Source organism: Amblyraja radiata, chromosome 2, assembly GCF_010909765.2.
Source record: "Amblyraja radiata isolate CabotCenter1 chromosome 2, sAmbRad1.1.pri, whole genome shotgun sequence".
Classification (NCBI taxonomy): Eukaryota; Metazoa; Chordata; class Chondrichthyes; order Rajiformes; family Rajidae; genus Amblyraja; species Amblyraja radiata.
This window is the reverse complement of record NC_045957.1, coordinates 17,050,539-17,072,568: the sequence shown is the minus strand read 5'-3', so window position 1 is coordinate 17,072,568 and position 22,030 is coordinate 17,050,539. Positions and strand designations below refer to the sequence as shown.

Sequence of the window (22,030 nt, the reverse complement as noted above, 5' to 3'; positions counted from 1 at the left end):
CGGCCTGGGCGCTGAGGCTGGCTCTGAGGCCGACGGCTGCTGCTGCTGCTCCGGGCCCATGCGGCGGGCTCCGGGGGCGGTGAGAGGCCGTACTGAGGATCCGAGGCCTGGACACTGAGGCTGGCTCTGAGGCCGATGGCTGCTGGTGCTGTTGCAGGTCTGCACGGCAGCCCGAGGCCGTGCAGAGGATCCGAGGCCTGGGTGCTGAGCCTGGCTTTGAGGGCGGTGGCGATGCTGCTCCAGGCATGCAAGGAGGGAAAGGAGCGGCACCCTCAAGATCCTAGGGAGGTGAGGAGAGAGATTGTGGGGATTGAGGCAGAGGAGGGGGTAGGGAGGGAGAGAGGGGAAAGTGGGGGAAGTGAGGAGAGTGGGGGAATAGAAGACGAGGAGGGAGGGAGGAGGGAAGTAGGTAGTGGGGAATAGAGGGAGAGGAGGGCAGTGGGGGAGGTGAGGGGAGATAGTGGGGTGGGATAGGGGAGGCGAGTAGTGGGGGAGGTGAGGAATAAAGGGATAGGAGGGGGGATAGGGAGGGCAGAGGAGTTATGGAGTGAGGGTGGGTAGGGGAAAGGAGAGGGAGGGAGAGGTGAGGGAGCGATTGGGGAGGGGAGGGGGAGAGGGGAAAGACGAGGGAAGGTGAAGAGGAGGGGAGGGAGTGCTGGGGATGAGTGGAAATGATCACGTCTGCACAGTTGGGGTTATGGGTGAGTGGTGGAATATTGCGTTGGGGGAACGGGTTGCGTTGGAGGAACGGGTGCGTGGTGGAATATTGCGTTGGGGGACCAGGCCTCCCATGTGACAGGGACCCAACGGGTCCCACTTAGTCTCGTTGGCTTTAATCCTATTATTTGTGTGAAATATTGGTTAATTGCTGAAGGATAACCTTCACGCTTGTTTTCAAGATTGTACATGTAATTTATTATGTTTACTACAAAGGGAAGACCTACCATGCTCATCTTAATATCTTATCTGCAAAGTCATTGCTCATGGTCCACCATATCTCATTACAACAATGGAGAATCAGCCTAGGTCTTATGCACAACACTGAAAGCCAAGCAATAATCTGTACTGGAAACGTTTTAGATTCAGTATCCAGGTTCTAATTAATTTTTTACAATTTGTGTGCATAACTTCATTACTAGATGTATTTCAGCTAATTTCAAGAAAGCAAAAGAGCTTTGCAATTCATGATGTTTCAAAAACTGCTAAAATTAATAATAGTCCATAGGACTCCAATAACTTTTAAAATGCATTTTAGATTTTGTCAAAAGATACTATCTATCGGCAAGAGAAAGATAATTGTAAGGATTCTTCAAAATACTCTCTGGATAGCCTAAACAAAATTGTGATTCTTTTGGTAAATTAATCTAGTCTTCTCATTCCAAGGTTAATGATAAAAACATTGTACTGTAGTTTGAAGCAATTAAAAATCATAGCTAATCATTGTCAAAAAACAAAATGGAATGTGTTGATGAAGTCCATTTCAAATAGATGATAAGGTAATTGAAGGAATAAAAGAGACCTGTGTGTCTACAGTGCAGGAATGACTGAAGGAAATGAGCATTCATTAAGAACTTTTTTGGAGAAATTAATGGGAATTAAGGGCAGTGAATTCACAGGACATGATGACATAATAGTATGGAGCTAACTCTGAAGATAGCAAATGTTTGGTTTTTAACTTCCAAATTCTTTAAACTGTAGAATATAAACTTACTCAAATCAGAAAGAAGTGATTATAACATCACTCTTTCAAAAAATAAGATAACAGTGATGTTTGAGGTCCATATGATGTAATTAATCTGAAACATGAACTGTTCCATTCTCCACAAATGCTGCCTGACTTGCTAAATGCTTCCAGTATGTTCTTTCAGATTTGTATCATTTACAGTTAAACAAAATCATTAACTTATGGACCTCTTTAAACATACCAGAAAATATTATGGAAATAACAGTTTTCAATATGTCCCATTAAATTGTGCATGCACTGTCAACCCGGAATTCAGTTATAAGATGATTCACAGCAAGGGATGTTAAAAATACCTGCTGATATCCTGCTTGGGGACAAGGCATCTTTCTTGACCAGTTCATGGAAAAAAGCATTTCTTTATTGCAATTCATAAATTACTAAATAAAAATGTGTCAAGTTGACATCTCAATTAAACAAAAAATCAATAATTCACCATCCCTCACAAGAGCAAAAGCAGCATGGTCTAATCAATTTGCAAGACAGTTTACCAAATACAATGCCGCTTTTTGCAAATATATTTTGCGTGAAAAAAATTCACCCTTTAAAAGTATACATTATTATAATGTATGTGTGTAATTGAGAGAAAATATCGTCATCATCTGGTAAAAGTTAGTAAATGTCTATTCAAATCAGAGAACATTTACATTTTCTTCATTTCATAGAGTACACATATTTGTATTATTAAACTCTGGCTGCACCATTAACCCAAAGCAATCCAAACCTCATCAAAGCACAGATATTCACTTTGCCCTATCCATTCCTTCTCTGTCTTCCCAGAAACTTATTACTTACATGTTTTGTCTCTTTCCCAGTTCTGATGAAGAATCTTTGATTTGAAATGTTAATTCTGTTTCTCTTTCCAGAGATACTGCCTGATCTGCTGACTGTTTTCAACATTTTCTGTCTTTCTTTCAGATTTCCAGCCTCTGCATTTTTTATTGCTTTCAAACAGTAATATTTATGTCTTAGTTTTGTGTCTAAGTACCCTATGTCAGTAGCTCAAAGGAAGAGCCCATTTTAAAGGCCTGAAAATAAACGAAGAATAAATATTTAACAAGAACAAGAGAAAGATTGTCACGGACTGATGCTCATACAATTATTTTTTATTTAGGTTAGATTTCTTAAATTATGCCAGCTACAAATAAACCAGTTTGTGATGCTATGGATATGGAATTTAAACCTTGTCTCACAGAAAAGCTTAGAGCAGTTTTGGGCAGTACGTCGCACTGCAAGATAGCCATGCATGTTCTTCCTTCTAATTTACTTGCTCCTTACTGCTGGATAAACTTCTCTATTGACTTTCCCTTACTGTTATTTGTGAATATGATCGATAAAAGCAGAAATACCAGAAACATAAAAATTTCAAAAAGCATTTAGTAAAATCTGTTTGCAGTTTTTAAGGAATAAAATGTTATTACATTTCTATTTTCAAATACACATTTTCAGATACAAACCATTATGTATTTCCAGAAGCTCATGTATTAATTTAAGTTCTGTTAGAGTTTGCAAATTATCATAAACAGGGTCTGATAATAAAAATGTTCAGTACAGAATTTAAATGGCAAGCCTTTAGATTAATGCATTAATTGGTATGAATTGTTTGAAGCATTGCCTTACCTACATGTATTTTGAGTATATGGCCTATTTTTCAGTGGCAACTTTTATATTACAAATGATGAACAATAAACACACGAACTTACACACTTTCTAAGCAAAATATTGCATAATAAATATACCCACTGGGTATATAAAAATGTTAGGGTTTTTTTGCTGGAAATATTCCCATCATATTTTTATATAATCAGTTGTATATCATGATAGAAATAATTAATTAATGGGAAAGAACAGCTCAAATACACAAATAATCTTTGAAGATCCCCAAGCCTGTGTACTAAACAATGAAATAAAAGTTATAAATATCTAACACTAAATATCAATAAAGTTCTGGATTCAACGGCCTGATGAATAATAATCAAAGATAGACACAAAAAGCTGGAGTAACTCAGCGGGGACAGGCAGCATCTCTGGAGAGAAGGAATGGGTGACATTTTTAGTTTGACTCTTCTTCAAACTAGTTAGGGATAAGGGAAACGAGAGATATAGATGATGATGTAGAGAGCTAAAACACAATGAATGAGAGATATGTAAAAAAGTAACGATGATAAAGGAAACAGGCCAATGTTAGCTGTTTGTTGGGTGAAAACAAGAAGCTAATGCGACTTGGGTGGGGGAGGGATAGAGAGAGAGGGAATGCCGGGATTAGAGAAATCTAAATTCATACCAAGCAAAATATGAGATGTTGTTCCTCTAATTTGCGTTTAGCCTCACTCTGACAATGGACAGAAAGGTCTGTATGGAAATGAGAAGTAGAATTAAAGTGTTTAGCAACCAGGTGATCAGGTAGGTTCAGGCAGACTGAGCGAAGGTGTTCAGCGAAATGATCGCCCAGTCTACATTTGGTCTCACTGACATATAAGAGCCCCCATCTTGAACAATGGATGCAGTAGATGAGGTAGAAGGAGGTGTAAGTGAACCTCGGCTTAACCTGAAAGGATTGGCGGGGTCCCTGAACAGAGTCGAGGGAGAAGGTATAGGGACATGATCATATTGAATGGCGGTGCAGGCTCGAAGGGCCGAATGGCCTACTCCTGCACCTAATTTCTATGTTTCTATGTTTCTATGACACGCATTGCATCTTCTGCAATTGCAGGGGAAGGTACCTGGCGAGAGGGTGGTTTGGGAAGGAAGGGAGGAGTTAACCAGAGAGTTGCAGAGGGAATGGTCTCTGTGGAAGGCGGAAAGGGGTGGAGATGGGAATATGTGAGGTGATAAATAATAATCAATGTATTCTTGGAAGCTTGGAAGACAAATGACATTCTGTCATCAAATAATGTGCCAATATTCATATCATGAGTAATAATATTGGCATCAAATGGTAAACTTACCAAGTTGGTCTATTTACCCGAGTCACAGGCGGATGGTTGAATGAATGGTATTAGCATAAATTTATAAAATAGCTTCACAGGTATTGCACAACAAAAGTTAATATGAAACACAATGCAAGATTTATGGCAAAATTTGGCAATCTGTCCCAAAACATATATGTGGTATTTATGATTTGTTTTGTGATATTTAGACCTGAACATTTAGAATGGGTATTAAGCCCTGTGGCACATCATATTAAATTAATAGTTTATTGATTTCTGAATTACATTATCCATCTCTTTTCTTGATTATTTACATACACGTTAAAAATTTCAGAACAATAGCGCTATCATTAGATTTAGGATCAAGATCATATTTAAAGTTTAAACCTTAAATTTTATGGAGAGTCCGTGAAGTCTGCAACAGCCGACTCTGAGGAGGAGTAACTACAGTATTTCCATATTTAATTGCACATGTGCAGGTGCTAATATTGTCAGAACAGTAGAAACAATGAATGCCATAGTTTCATCATCACTGCAAGTATTTGTTTATTATAAACACAATATTCTCATTCTTATTCTGTGGAAAAATCTAATCTAAATGTAGTAATCTAATGTGTCCTTCTGGTATTTAGTTCATGATATATTGTTTCTTTTGATGTCAACTATTGTATGGGTTTCTTACGGATTTCCCAACCATTGTAATTTAGTTTGTTTAGTTTAGTTTAGAGATACAGCGCGGAAACAGGCCCTTTGACCCACCAGGTCCGCGCCGACCAGCGACCCCCCGCATATTAACATTATCCTACACACACTAGGGACAATTTTTACATTTAACAAGCCAATTAACCTACATACATGTGTTCAAAAGGGAACTGCAGATGCTGGAATATCGAGGGTACACAAAATTGCTGGGGGAACTCAGCGGGTGCAGCAGCATCTATGGAGCGAAGGAAATAGGCGACGTTTCGGGCTGAAGAAGGGTTTCGGCCCGAAACGTCGCCTATTTCCTTCGCTCCATAGATGCTGCTGCACCCGCTGAGTTCCCCCAGCAATTTTGTGTACCCCCTAACCTACATACATGTACGTCTTTGGAGTGTGGGAGGAAACTGAAGATCTCGGAGAAAACCCACATAGATCACAGGGAGAACATACAAATTGCGTACAGACAGCATCCATAGTCAGGACTGAACCCGGGTGTCCTGCATTCGTTGTAAGGCAGCAACTCTACTGCTGCACCACCGTGCTGCCATAGAGGCCATAAATGGAAATATGTTCCATGAGGCAATTGGTCAGAACGGGTAATTTAATGTTTCATTGCACTCACATCGTATTGAAAATCTTGGCGGCCTACAAAATATTAATGAGTTTCGCATTTATCTTTGAAGATCAATAAAAGTAGTATTAAATAATCTGCCAGAGGAACTAATCAGGTCAATCAACATCTGTGGAAGGAAATGGACAGTCAATGTTTCAGGTCTAGCCCCTTCCTCTGGACATCCAGAGGAAGGGTCTCGACCCAAACATAATGGTCTATTTCCTTCCACAGATGCTACTTTACATGCATAGTTCCTCCAGGAGATTGTTTTATGTTCAAGATTCTAGCATCTGCACTCTTGTGTTTGGATGAAACTAGTAAAATGGTTTCCCCTCCCCTACTACAGATGAGGCTCTCACCAGGGTCTCTTCCATACCCCGTAACACTGCGCTCTCTCCCAATCCTCCCCACTTGTCCCCCTAGTCCTCACCTTTCACCCCACTAGCCGTCACATACAACAAATAGTCCTCCGTCAGTTTCGCCACCTCCAACGTGACCCCACCACTCGCAACAATTTCCCATCTCCCCCCCTTCTGTTTTCTGCAAAGACCGCTCCCTCCATAACTCTCTGGTCAATTCTTCCCTTCCCTCCCGCACCACCCCCTCCCCGGGCACTTTCCCATGCAACCGCAAGAGATGCTACACTTGTCCCTTTACCTCCCCCTCGACTCCAATCAAGGACCCAAGCAATCATTCCAGGTGCAACAGAGGTGCACCTGCATCTCCTCCAACCACATCTATTGCATCCGTTGCTCTAGACGTCAGCTGATCTACATTGGTGAGACCAAGCGTAGGCTTGGCGATTGTTTCGCCGAACACCTCCGCTCGGTCCGCTGTAACCAACCTGATCTCCCGGTGGCTCAGCACTTCAACTCCCCCTCCTATTCCGAATCCAACCTTTCTGTCCTGGGCCTCCTCCATGGCCAGAGTGAGCACCACCGTCAATTGGAGGAGCAGCACCTCATATTCCACTTGGGCAGTTTGCACCCTAGCGGCATAAACATTGACTTCTCCAATTTCCGGTAGCCCTTGCTCTCTCCTCCCCTTCTCAGCTCTCCCTGCTGCACCCGCTGAGTTTCTCCAGCACTTTTGTCTACCTTCGATTTTCCAGCAGTTTCTTCGTAAACAAAATGGTTTAAATGTTAGCTTTGAAAGTCTCTGTTTTCAATACAACACTTCTCTTTCTCTGGAATAATTCTCTCTGAAACTGTTCGATGGAATATGGCAGGCACTATGTTACTGTCAGCTAAGGCACATAATTTTGTCAAACAACACCATGTTATTTTATTATTAGCTAGGCCTATTATTAGCTCGACCTTAAGAGAACAACGATGGCGGATGACTGTGACAAATATGGCCAATCATTTTTGAGCGTCTCACTATATTAAACTTCTGCACTCACCTTCTTCACCTATTTTTTCTTGCTCACTTTAAACAAAATTACAAAGACACGAGTACTTGATCATCTTTGAAGTGCCTTTTTAAAAAAAAAAGTGATGGAATAATACACTTGTGAAACTTTGTCTAAAGTCACTGACTTGATTTTGTTGGCAGTGACCACAATTAGCATGATATCCGGTTTTGATGATTAATACCACTCTGTTGTCTAACATTTTTATCTAAAGTTCTAGCACAGATTTAAAAAAGTGCTGTTACCCCTGACTTCCCTTTTTAACGTTTTACACAATTCATCCAATACACAATAATGTTGCTTTTTAAAAAAATATTTTAGCTAATCATTCAGCAAAAGATGCCAGTAAAAACAATTTTGTGCTCACTTACCTATGTAATTAAGATGTAAACTGTTCAAGCTTAAAAGGTCTCCCACGTAGATATTGTTGTATATCCATTCATGTTAGCATTTGTTCAATTTTGAGCATGCATACAGTAAATATGATTCTACACTTTCCTTCATTGTTGACTCCACTGCCTACTTCAAAAAACTGTCATTTTAATACATCTGCATCTTTCAAATTTTACATTTTTAATTGTGCAATAGTTAATTTTCAAATTTAATTTTAGGATCAACTGTTTCATTGTGGAAGCGAATGTCCTTAAAATATCCTTGACAAATTTGCCTATATAATCTGAGCAAACAGAAAGTCTTTCAACAACCTCCTGCCATTCTGAAACCAGTTCCATCCTCAACAGCAATATCAAGTCCCATATTCCATAAGATGGAAAATATGAGGAGAGAGATGTGAATGGATGTAAAGTGAACAACTAATGGATGGATCAAATAGGATAATACAGTTAAGTACCCTTGTGTGAGAATGCACAAGAGCCTGTTGTATTTGACAATGGATTGCTTTTTGCATCCTCTTGAGATTTTAGTTGCATCCCTTCCAGCCAATTGTTCTTCTGGGCATTTGTGAGGATTATTTGTAAGGAAATGTTCCACACCATTAAGTAATCATTATATTGGAGACGATGATAAGGCTATTTTACATGGCACCACTAGATTTGTACAGGCCTGCTTAAATCTTATTGGGTAGCCTACAACCCAACAGTATGGACATTGAATTCTCCAATTTTAAGTAAGACCCCCACTTCCCCCTCTCTGTTTCCCATGCCCCCTCCTCCATCCCACTGTACACTCATTTCTACCACTATTTTGCCTCCCTTCCCCCACCCACCATCCCCCACCACCTATATACCTTCCTCTGGCTTTACATTTAACTCCTCTTCTACCATTAATTGACACGCTTTTGTCTCTTTTTCATCTTGTGCCTCTGTCACTTACTCCACCCATTTGCCAATCAAAGCCTCGTCACCTGTATGCAAACGGCGGGCAAACTTTGTCCCATCCCCATCTTTTTTCGCCTTTGTCCCCTCTCCTACAGTCTGCAGAAGGCTCACCTATCCATTCTCTCCACAGATGCTGCCTGACCCACTGAGTTACCCCAGCTGTACTTTGCTCAAGATTCCAGCATCTGTGGTTCCTTGTGTCTCTAAATCTTATTATGATGTATAAATGGACCTCATTACCACGTTCCATGAAAATATTCAGGTAAATCTCGCATTTAATAATGTTCACATTGCAGAATACGAGCTCCTAGTAGTAACAATACCTAGAAAACAAGGGAGTACCACCTCACTAGAGAAATAGCTAGCTCATTTCTGTGCTAGCTATAACATATACATAGCGTAGTTCACTTAGGAAGTGTCACAAAGGATAATACCTACAGGTTAAGTACTAAAGCAAGATCAGTTCTTATTGAGGAAATGTTAAAAACAGTATTAAAGGGTGCAGTGCGAGACCCAAGCGGGTGGAAATGACAGGAAGAGAAAATAATTTAGAAGCCACATAAAACAAGACAGAAAGAATAAAGCCTAACTTTTTCTAAAATATGTAAAATGTTTTGGCAAAGATGGAGAGGGTGGGTTTGGAGGGTAGCACTGATAGACGAGGTTGAATATGTGACAGTTAGCATGGTCCAGCTGCAATGCTCCTTCAAAAATAACATTGTTGTCTGCAACAGAACCAAATAATAGAACAGAAACAATCTCCTTATAAATCAAAAATAATAGAAAGGCATGAGTAGTACTGAGATAGCAATACAGAATCATTTGAAAGACAGCTGGCAGAGAGGGATAGGAAGAAACAGTTTTTTCTTGCCTAAGTAAGGTCACAAAGGAGAAGACATTCAGCAGTCAGGTAAAAATGATGATTCCCAGAGATCTTCAAAAAGATGCCGTAGCACGAATGTTTAAAATATTTCAATACCAATTTGCATTAATGCAGGGTCTTCAGTGGTGAAAATATCCCAAGACACTTTGCAAAAATTAGTGTTGTACCAAATGAGCAACTCACTTCAAGGTGCAACCAAACACTTGTTAGAGGTTGGATGTTAAGAAAGAGGACAAAGGAGAAAGCAAAAAAAGTGGGGAAAAGAGCAGATTAAAGCTGGTTGCAGAAATGTGAGGGCCAGAGCAGAATGAAATTGTGAAACTGCTTTTGAAGTTATATTTATATTTCATTTTATATTTTATATCTCTTTATATTTTAAAGACACTGACATCCGTACAACACTCTGTTTCACGTTCAAAGTCACTTCTTATGATTACAGACCCACAAAAAAAAAATGCAGGGCCAGCATAACTGAAATCAATTCTTATATTGCATTGACTGCAAATTAAAAAAGGGAGCATTTTCATACTACGGATTTAAAAAATCGTTTCTGAAATGAATTGCCAATCAGAATCCCTCATTAGATTTAAAAAGTACTTGTATGTGTATTTGAAGTGCCATGACCTTCAAATCAAGGGATCTTCAGCAAGATTGTGGGATTACACTGGGTTGTTATTTTCAGACGGCCACAGACTGATGGGCTGACTGGCTCCCATGGCATAAAGATCCTATGATTCTATGAAAAATATCACGCCACTCCTATAGGTATTCCAGTAGCATCATATAAAATCAGTACATCTCTAATGAGAAAAGGGCGAGAGGAAGTAGAATTTACCTGAGTAAATTAATCACATCTTGTTGAAAGTGTATCATTGAAGCTGGTATGTTTATGGTAGTGTGGCATTCCACTCCTTCACAGTTCATATCCTGAAGTGGCCTGCCAAGACTGACATAAACAAGGACACCCGACGCTTCAGAATCTGCCATGTTTTTGATCTGGAAAGAAACAAGAAAATATCTGAATGAAAAAAATACCTCGAATACAGAACAGATGATGAGTGACACAATCAAAATAGTGCAGATGCTGGAAATCTGAAATCTAAACAGAAAATGTTAGAACTACTCAGATGGTCAGACGGCGAAAGCAGAGACACAAACAATTACGTAGACCTGAAATCAAAAGTAGAACGGTTACCAAAGTAACAACATTTAACCAACCAGAGGAGTAGGGAAAGAGCTGGGAAGAAGAATGATGGGAAATTGATTATGGAGTGCTGGGATGGGATACTGGGGTTGTGGGGCAGTGCAGAGTTGGCTGCAGTGCTGAAAAAACAAATACCTTCATGAAAGAATGGAAGATAGGATTGATTAGCAACAGATACATTATAAGAATCCACTATTGAAACATAAATGCCTTGGTACTGTTCTGCAATTGAACTTATTGTCGGATCCTGAAGATTACATACTGCTTTGGTGAATGCTGTGATGGTACTCCTTTAAGTTGAGTTTATTGGAACAGCATAGAGGAACAAGACAAGAAAGAATGAAATAAAGACCTGTCCCTATACATCCTTCGCCTCCATCCAGGAACCCCAGCAGTACTTACAGGTGTCAGAGATTCACGTTCAACTCTTCCTGCACCACAATCAGTCTGAAGAAAGGTCCAGACTCAAAACGTTGCCTATTTTGTTCTCCAGAGAGGCTGTCTGATCCGTTGAGTTACTGCAGCAATTTGTGTCTTTTTTCATAAACCAGCAATTTACAGTTCCTTGTTTCTTGTTCCTTGTTAATATAAGGTTCACTTGAGCTGATTCAGTGTTTTCATATAGAAACAAAGAACTGCAGATGCTGTTTAGCACAAAAAAAAGACACAAATAGTAACTCAGCAGGTCAGGCAGCATCCCTGGAGAACATGGAAAGGTGACATTTTGGGTCAAAATTGTTCTTCAGACTTGCGATAGGTGATGTTCAGACTGAAGAAGGGTCTCGATCCAAAACGTAACCTATCCAGTACAAGGACGCCCAGGTCTCGCTGCACCTCCCCCTTACCTAACCTAACCCCATTGAGATAATAATCTGCCCCCTTGTTTTTGCCGCCAAAGTGGATCACCTCACATTTATCTATATTATACCGCATCTTCCCACTCACTCAACCTGTCCAGGTCACCCTGCAACTATAGAAGAACACTTAATTAAAACATTAGAAGAACACTTAATTAAAACATTTATTATAGACTTAATTAAAACATTTATCATAGCCATCAGATGTCAGCTATTTTATGTAATCAGACATCAACTTAGACTCACGTGCTTGTTAGTTAATTAGCAGCACTTAATTAAATCATTTATCTAGTAATCAAGGCACTAAACAAGTCACTTCTTATTTTTACTTTTGCACCTTTTGTATCTTAACATTATAAACCAATATGTATGGTGTGTGTGTAACCTTGGCCGACATAGCTGAGAGATTAAAGTTCCTCTTCACAGTTCACACTGCCACCCAGCTTTGTGTCATCCCATGCACATTAATGATCTTTTACAGTTGTTCGTTTTTCTCCAATAGAAACAATGAGCATGGAAAGAGGCCCACCAAGCCCAAGGCAGTCCTCAACTGAGATAAAAACAACAACTGACAGGATCCAATTAAATGTTCATTTTACATTCCATTATTTCCCATGAAGGATGAAATAATTCACTACTATCTGTTTTAAACAGAACTAAAGGTTTATGGCCTGGAATAAACAACACTTTGAACCAAAGATCTTATAGCAGAGCAAAATAGGCCACTCCTGCGAAATGCAATGGGCTGACGTGTAGTATGCCACGGAGGGGATCCTGGGCATTTTTCCCCGCCCATTTTAGTAACCAGAACCTACCCGACCCGACTCGCAGTGTAATCAACGTTGCGGGGAAACAGTTTGTGTGTGTGATATAGGGTTAGATTCATAATTCTGTCAGTTCATACTTTTGTTAATTCTTGTCAAGAATAAAATTTGACTGGTAATTGTCTTTTTTAATGTTTTTTAAATCATTTATTTTTAAATGGCTCATAAGCTGCGTTTGAGTTGATTTTGTAGTAACCGGAACCTACCCGACCCGACCCGACTCGCAGTGTAATCAACGTTGCGGGGGACGTTTTTGTGCGTGATATAGGGTTAGATTCATAATTCTGTTAATTCTTGTTAAAGAAGAAAATGTTTATAAACACACATACATGAATGTGATATAGATGTATATAATAATATAACACACACAATTATATTTCTTCTGATTTTTATATCCAACTAAACTAAGTGGGACCCGTTGGGTCCCAGCATCACACAGGAGGGCTGGTCATCCAACGCAATATTCCACCTCTCCACCAATTCTAATATTGGTGGCCAGTTGGGGGAAGGGGGGGGGGGCTTTCTGGAGCGCTAGTATGGGTGTTATGGGCTGAAGGGACTGGTTTCCAGAGGGCTAGTATGCAAATTGTGTGCCAAATGGATTCTTGGGCTGGCATCTCAGTCAATCAAGCCTGTTGTGTTGGCAACTCGCTCACTCACGGCTGGTGGGCTGGTAGTTGACTCACGGCTAATCCTTGAAATTCTATTTCAAGCAGGGTATAAGGCCACCAAATTCAAGTGCAGTTTCTTACCACTTCTAGCAGGGTGCAAGGCCACCAAATTCAAGTGCAGTTTCATACCATTTGAAGTAGGGTGGAAAGCCACTAAAAACAGCGAGTCGTGACCTCTCCCTCCTCCATCTTGCAGAGACTGAGCCACACCCACATTTCCGGGTTTTATAACCCCTCCCCCCCTCCCCACCGGAAAAGGTGTGGCTTTCATGGAGTTATTGACAGGAGAGAGATTATCAACATTTTTAATAAAACTAATAACACTTTTATTTTTCATTGATGGGAAGAATTCTCTGCACCTGCTCAACGGAGGGGGACTGAGTAAGATGGCCAAAAATCACAGCCGTATGTGGTAGCGTTTTATCTAAAATCAATATACAGTGCAAACAGGAAGTAAGTGCATTTACAGTAGTGCCTTTTAACTTCAAGCCAAAGCACCCAAGCCACCATTTGCAGTAAGTAATGCATTTCAACTTCATGCCACCATTTGCAGTAAGTGGTGCCTTTCAACTTCAAGCCAATGCACCCACGCCACCATTTGCAGTAAGTAGTGGCTTTCAACTTCATGCCACCATTTGCAGTAAGTGGTGTCTTTCAACTTCAAGCCACAGGGTATAAGGCCACCAAATTCAAGTGCAGTTTCTTAGCACTTCTAGCAGGGTGCAAGGCCACCAAATTCAAGTGCAGTTTCTTACCACTTCTAGCAGGGTGCAAGGCCACCAAATTCAAGTGCAGTTTCATACCATTTGAAGTAGGGTGCAAAGCCACTAAAAACAGCGAGTCGTGACCTCTCCCTCCTCCATCTTGCAGAGACTGAGCCACACCCACATTTCCGGGTTTTATAACCCCTCCCCCCCTCCCCACCGGAAAAGGTGTGGCTTTCATGGAGTTATTGACAGGAGAGAGATTATCAACATTTTTAATAAAACTAATAACACTTTTATTTTTCATTGATGGGAAGAATTCTCTGCACCTGCTCAAGGGAGGGGGACTGAGTAAGATGGCCAAAAATCACAGCCGTATGTGGTAGCGTTTTATCTAAAATCAATATACAGTGCAAACAGGAAGTAAGTGCATTTACAGTAGTGCCTTTTAACTTCAAGCCAAAGCACCCAAGCCACCATTTGCAGTAAGTAATGCATTTCAACTTCATGCCACCATTTGCAGTAAGTGGTGCCTTTCAACTTCAAGTCAATGCACCCACGCCACAATTTGCAGTAAGTAGTGGCTTTCAACTTCATGCCACCATTTGCAGTAAGTGGTGTCTTTCAACTTCAAGCCACACCCAAGCCATCATTTGCAGGAAGTAGTGCCTTTCAACTTCAAAGCTCCCAAGCCACCATTTGCAGTAAGTAGTGGCTTTCAACTTCATGCCACACCCAAGCCACACCCAAGCCATCATTTGCAGGTAGTGCCTTTCAACTTCAAAGCTCTCAAGCCGCTATTTGCAGTAAGTAGTGCTTCAACTTCATGCCACCATTTGCAGTAAGTAATGCCTTTCAACTTCATGCTACCATTAGCAGTAAATAGTGCCTTTCAACTTCAAGCCAATGCACCCAAGCCACCATTTGCAGTAAGTAGTGCCTGTCAACCTCATACCACCATTTGCAGTAATAGTGCCTTTCTACTTCAAGCCAAAGCTCCCAAGCCACCATTTGCAGTAAGTAGTGCCTTTCAACTTCAAGCCAATGCACCCACGCCCCCATTTGCAGTAAGTAATGCATTTTAACTTCAAGCCATTGCACCCAAGCCACCATCTGCAGTAAGTAGTGTCTTTCAACTTCATGCCACCATTTGCAGTAAGTGGTGTCTTTCAACTTCAAGCCACACCTAAGCCATCATTTGCAGTAAGTAGTGCCTTTCAACTTCAAAGCTCCCAAGGCACCATTTGCAGTAAGTGGTGTCTTTCAACTTCAAGCCACACCCAAGCCATCATTTGCAGTAAGTAGTGCCTTTCAACTTCAAGCCACACCCAAGCCATCATTTGCAGGAAGTAGTGCCTTTCAACTTCAAAGCTCCCAAGCCACCATTTGCAGTAAGTATGGCTTTCAACTTCATGCCACACCCAAGCCATCATTTGCAGGAAGTAGTGCCTTTCAACTTCAAAGCTCCCAAGCCGCCATTTGCAGTAAGTAGTGCATTTCAACTTCATGCCACCATTTGCAGTAAGTAATGCCTTTCAACTTCATGCTACCATTAGCAGTAAATAGTGCTTTTCAACTTCAAGCCAATGCACCCAAGCCACCATTTGCAGTAAGTAGTGCCTGTCAACCTCATACCACCATTTGCAGTAATAGTGCCTTTCTACTTCAAGCCAAAGCTCCCAAGCCACCATTTGCAGTAAGTAGTGCCTTTCAAGTTCAAGCCACAATTTGCAGTAAGTAGTGCCTTTCAACTTCAAGCCAATGCACCCACACCCCCATTTGCAGTAAGTGATGCATTTTAACTTCAAGCTATTGCACCCAAGCCACCATCTGCAGTAAGTAGTCTTTCAACTTCATGCCACCATTTGCAGTAAGTGGTGTCTTTCAACTTCAAGCCACACCCAAGCCATCATTTGCAGTAAGTGGTGTCTTTCAACTTCAAGCCACACCCAAGCCATCATTTGCAGTAAGTAGTGCCTTTCAACTTCAAAGCTCCCAAGGCACCATTTGCAGTAAGTGGTGTCTTTCAACTTCAAGCCACACCCGCCACCATTTGCAGTAAGTAGCGCCTTTCAACTTCAAGCCAAAGCAACCAAGCCACCATTTGCGGTAAGTAGTGCCTTTCAACTTCAAGCCAAAGCTCCCAAGCCACCATTTGCAGTAAGTAGTGCCTTTCAACTTCATGCCACCATTTGCAGTAAGTAGTGCCTTTCAATTTCAAGACACACCCAAGCCAACCGGGGGGAGGGGGCTTTCTGGAGCGCTAGTATGAACCATTTTAGAACCAATAGACATTTTTTTTGCAAGCTTTAGAACCAATAGACATTTTTTTGCAAGCATTTTAGAACCAATAGAGACACTTTTTGCTAGCTTTAGAACCAATAAACATTTTTTGCAAGCTTTAGAACCAATAAACATTTTTTGCAAGCTTTAGAACCAATAGACATTTTTTTGCAAGCTTTAGAACCAATAGACACTTTTTTTTCCAGCTTTAGAACCAATAGACACTTTTTTTTGCAAGCTTTCGAACCAATAGACACATTCTGCAAGCATTTTAGAACCACTAAGGGCACTTACATTTGAGTTGACATGTGTTCAGTGTTATTCACAGCTCAGAGAAACGTGACCCTCTGCCTTCCTCCATCTTGAAGAGTGAGTGAGGCGCACCACTTCCTGGTTTTATAGTCCCTCCCCCCTGCCGCCAGCATTTTGTAAAAACATTAATATCTCTGTCATTTTTAATCGACGGGAAAAATCCTCGGCACACATGCGGCAGAGGGGGGCTCTGAGCAAGGTGGCCAAAAAATGACGGCCGTAGGTGGCGGCGTTCTCTCAGAAATCGCAGCACAGATGGCCAAAACTGGTCAAGAACAGACTTTTAGTAATATAGATAGATGATGAACTTTATTTCAGACTAGACAAGGGACATTAAATAACAAACATTGTAAACCTCCCCGCAACTTCACACACACACTAGGCCCTATCCCACCCCTGAACTCTTCCCCCCCCCCCAGGCACTCCCTCGCCTCCCCCCACACTACAATGTCTCCCCCCCTCCTATGCTGTAGTCCCTTAATCCACCAGCCCCCAACCCCACATCTCTCCTCATGCTCTCTGCACCCCGGCCCCTACCCCACCTCTCTCTCCCAAAGATCCTATAGCGGAGCTCCGCTATAAGATCTTTGCTCTCTCCCTCCCCCGGCCCTACCCAACCCTCCTGCGCCACCACTACCCCACTTGCACTACTCCCCTCCTCTCTCCCCGCTGCCCCGGGCCGCGCACCGCCCTCTCCCCTAGGCCCCAGGCCTCCCCGCTACCCAGGGCCGCGCACCCCCCTCTCCCCGCCTAGGCCCCAGGCCTCCCCGGGCCGCGCACCCCCTCTCCCCGCCTAGGCCCCAGGCCTCCCCGGGCCACGCACCCCCTCTCCCCGCCCAAGTCAAAGACCAAAGCAAAGATACGGGAGCGGAGGTCTTTGGCCGGAAGCAAAGATCCGATCTTTGGCCGGAAGCAAAGATCCGATCTTTGGCCGGAAGCAAGATGGCAGAACAAGATGGCGGAGGCTGGTTGCTAACATGGTTCCTATAATCACCCATGAATCTGCCCAGGACCGTACTACGTGTTTTGCGTAGGAGTAGGCCATCTTGCTCCGCTATAGGATCTTTGCTTAGAACTGAAGAAGGGTCTCGACCCGAAACATCACCCATTCCTTCTCTCCAGAAATGTTGCCTGTCCCGCTGAGTTACTCCAGCTTTTTCTGTCTATCTTCGGTTTAAACCAGCATCTGCAGTTCCTTTCTACATACTTAGAACTGAAAGTTAGTGGAGTCCTGATTAATATTCATACCTCAACTAACATCATATGTTCCAGTTATTATCAACCTCTTTCTTGCGTGAGATTCTTGTCTACAAAGTGACATTTGTGTTCCTTTATACAATAGTGACCACACTTAAAATATGGTTTGTGATCTTACAAGCATTTAAAAGTGCTCAGCATTTCATTTATTGCAAAACAAGACTTTGGAGATGGTGCAAACCATGACAGCACCTGCTGATTTCAATGTGCAGCTGCACTTGTGAGAAATAAAGCACCATTGAATCATTGATACATAAAGATGGACATGTTGAATTAAAATTTGCATGGCCACGTTTGATAATTATACTCTATTGATATTGTCGAGTCATATTTGTTATAGTTGTGCAATAAAATGTAAACGACTTCTCATAAAAAAGGCAGTGTTTGCTCATGATACTGTTAAAACATTTTTTTATAAGCTTCTTCATCAAGCCAGCTTTTAAATTCTATACAATAAAAACCTTTCTTCGGCCCTTAAATCCAACTCCACTATAAAAAAGGATAGATTTAAGAGAGGGTAGATTCAGATTTAAGAGAGAGCTTTTGTTGCAGAAGCCTAACAATTCAACAGAAATGGATTACATTGATTCTATTCCAGGATTAAATTCAAATACATGTTCAAAATTTATAACTATTCATCAAATATGAATTGAAATTTCGAATCTTTTTAAGAATACTATATATTTTTGATATTACCGCACAAGCAAATGGAATCAACTTGAAAATAATCAAAGGACAAAGGACAAAGGACATTTATTTGTCACGTACATCAATTGGTGCAGTGAAATTGGTCTTGCCATGCAGCACACAGATAAAGATAAGCACAACATTAAAGAATTGAACAATAAACATAAAAAACATCCCCCCACAATGGTTCCCATTAGGAGGGAAGGCACACAGTCCAGTCCCCATCCCCTTGTCCACCCATTGTCGGGCCTATTGAGGCCTCCGCCTCAATGATAATCAATGATGCCTCAATAATGATAATGATAATCAAAGCCATTACTAAGAAATACTTGTCTTATATGTCATGCACCAAACTATTTTAGTGTTGAAAAGTTTATACTCAGTTTGCTAAATTCAGTTGAGAAGTATAAAGGCTTTAAATTCAACAACTTGTATTTATATTCAGTAAAGTTCCAAGAATTGCATCTGTGGGATTTTGGTGGTGTCATTTTGGCAGATTTCCAGGATAATTGGATATTACTCTTGTTAATACACCACAGCACGTTTAATTTACATATTTTGAACCTTCGTTGTTACTTCTTCAAATACTCAATCGGATTCGTAAGACACGATCTCCCACGTACAAAACCATGCTGAATATCCCTAAACAGCCCTGTCTATCCAAATGCATATACTGTATATCTGTCAATCCTGGCTAAATTGGAGCAGTCATGGCATTAAAATTGAGTGAGGGTTTATGTGCTGCTAGGCCATTTTGGTCATGCTAAATGTGCCTGCAGAACCGAGACAAGCTGCTGAATGGTGCCAGCATGTCCGTGGCCCAGATAAATGCTGCAGAGAAAGAATGGGACATCTGCAGAAGTCTTACAATGAAGTGTGAAATGCAAGTGTGATCTAATTGGATCAATGCAAACCAAGTATACATATTGTAAATGATGTTTCGAAGCCTTACTTTGTTAGTTGTTGATTGGTTGAAATTTTAAGCCTTGTCCGTGTTGTCTGAATCTCAAGGCACATGTTGCATTATTCATCAATGTTAGCTTCCTTCTCGAAGCCTTACCAGATATAATGTATTAGTTATGCCCCTGTCCCACTTAGGAAACCTGAACGGAAACCTCTGGAGGCTTTGCGCCCCACCCAAGGTTTCCGTGCGGTTCCCGGAGGTTTTTGTCAGTCTCCCTAATGGTCGAAAGTGGTTGCCACTTCTTCTATGTTCCGGCGATTATTTAAAAAAATTAAAAACCGGCCGCAACTAAAAATAGGTTGCCGTTTTAAAAATCGTTAATTTTTTAGTCGAAGCCGGTTGCGATGCTGGTTGAAGGTTGCAGGTAGTGGAAGGTAAGACCTTTTTTTCACCCAGTTTTATTCCACCAGGGAGGTCTTACCTTCCACTACCTGCAACCTCCGGCAACCACCTTCAACTAGCATCGCAACCGGCTTAGACTAAAAAATTACCGATTTTTAAAACGGCATCCTATTTTAAGTCGCGGCCAGTTTTGAATTTTTTGAAATAATCGCCGGAACATAGAAGAAGCTGAAACCACTTTCGACCATTAGGGAGACTGACAAAAACCTCCGGGAACCGCATGGAAACCTTGGGTGGGGCGCAAAGTCTCCAGAGGTTTCCGTTCAGGTTTCCTAAGTGGGACAGGGGCATTACTATGTTATTGGGTTGGGGAACTGTCCATCATGTACTATTGTATTCGATATGTGTTATTGAACTGTACAGAAACCTCCCCCATGTGGTTCGGCCCCTCAAGGTTCAGGGACATATAAAAGGCAGCCCCCACAAGGTCCTTTGTCGATCTTTTGGAAGAGCGCTTGGGATTGTTTGACCTTTTGGAGTGTCTCTGCTTGCACGAGGCTAGAAGAGCTTGGCCAAGCAGATACAAGGATCGAACCCGTTAGGTGCTTAGGTATTGTATAGGGGAATTTGTGTTGTGTTATCCAAAATAAAGTTTAGTTGCTCAAATGCTTGATTCAGTATTTTATTGACTGAAACTAGACTGGGGGGAACTTAGAACAAGCTATTTACATATCTTATCCCTCAGATCCTTCTCCAGTAACTTGCCTCCCACAGGTGTTATGCTCACTGGTCTATAGTTCCCAGGTATAATGGTAATGATACACAGAAAAATCCAGTCCACACTTTCATTGTTAGCTATTAACAAATTATGAAATTGGGACACTCAAGTATCTTAATTCTCCAGTAATTGTGATAATTTTATGAATAATGCATCTATTCTTTTTCAAATGCTCCCAAAGATCTATCCTCTGTAACCATCTAATCCATAAATTCACCCTTTGCAAGCAGAAGTTAACATCCACCTTAATTTAAATAACCTCGTAACTATGTCTGCTTGATTAATGAAAATATCTCAACATACAAGCTATCATGCCCCTAAGGATCTTATTTATTTCAATAAACTCCAAAGTATTTAGATCTAATTTCTTTAGCCACTCCTGATGGGGAACCATTTCATCCCAGGAATTAATTAGTGAACGGCTTCTGGACTTTTTCCAATCCCAGCATATTCTTTCTTAAATAATGAGATCCAAGCTGTGCACAGTGTTCCCTGTAGCCACACCCATACCCTGTACCACTGTAACAATATCTTCTTATTTCTAAACTTCTATCCTCTTGCAATAAAGACCAGTTTATTTGCCTTTGTAGCTATTTGCTGCAACAACGTGACTTCTGTGATCTGTGCACCATAACACATGCATTCCTCTATCCTTTGGCCAGCAGCAATATTTCTCTATTTGGACAATAATCAGTTCTTAGATTTCGCTCAGCGAAGTGCATAGCCCATATTTTCCCCATGTCTACTCACATATACCCCATGCAGCAGCTCAAATGAATGCCATGGGAATGGAGGACATGATCTCCTATGTGCCAGGGGATCCCCATACGATGATCTTTCAGTCCTGTACTGCGAGTGGACACACATCATACCAAAGTGCTGGTTGCTCAATGGATTAGTGATCACAGCATCCAACTCAGATATAATTTGTAAAGACTATAGACTATGAACAGACCTTCACTAGTGCAGATACCATTATTTTAACCTTGAAAACTGAGACCGGAAGTGTGTAAGGTATTACAGTACAAACTCAATTAAATTAAATTAAATTAAAATCTCAGATCAAGTCGAGTTTAGTAAAAGGGACATAATGAAAAAAGGGTACAATGAAGGAATGAGGTAAGCAAGCCATAGATGTGTAATGCGACTCAATGTATTAAACGGAACTTAGAAACATAGAAAATAGGTGCAGGTGGAGGCCATTCGGCCCTTCGAGCCTGCACCGCCATTCAATATGATCATGGCTGATCATCCAACTCAGTATCCTGTACCTGCCTTCTCTCCATACCCCCTGATCCCTTTAGCCACAAGGGCCACATCTAACTCCCTCTTAAATATAGCCAATGAACTGGCCTCAATTACCTTCTGCGGGAGAGAATTCCAGAGATTCACCACTCTCTGTGTGAAAAATGTTTTCCTCATCTCGGTCCTAAAAGATTTCCCCCTTATCCTTAAACTGTGACCCCTTGTTCTCGACTTCCCCAACATCGGGAACAATCTTCCTGCATCTAGCCTGTCCAACCCCCTAAG

At 41.3% G+C, this 22,030-nt stretch overlaps 1 protein-coding gene across 1 annotated transcript in view; it reads right to left on the bottom strand.

The window, feature by feature from the left end:
• LOC116986660 overlaps window positions 1-22,030 on the bottom strand; it is a 175,121-nt gene that overhangs the window by 107,462 nt on the left and 45,629 nt on the right. The window contains exon 4 of the mRNA XM_033042236.1: window positions 10,453-10,613. Within this exon, the coding sequence (XP_032898127.1) occupies window positions 10,453-10,613 (161 nt within the window). The remainder of the gene's footprint in view (window positions 1-10,452; window positions 10,614-22,030) is intronic.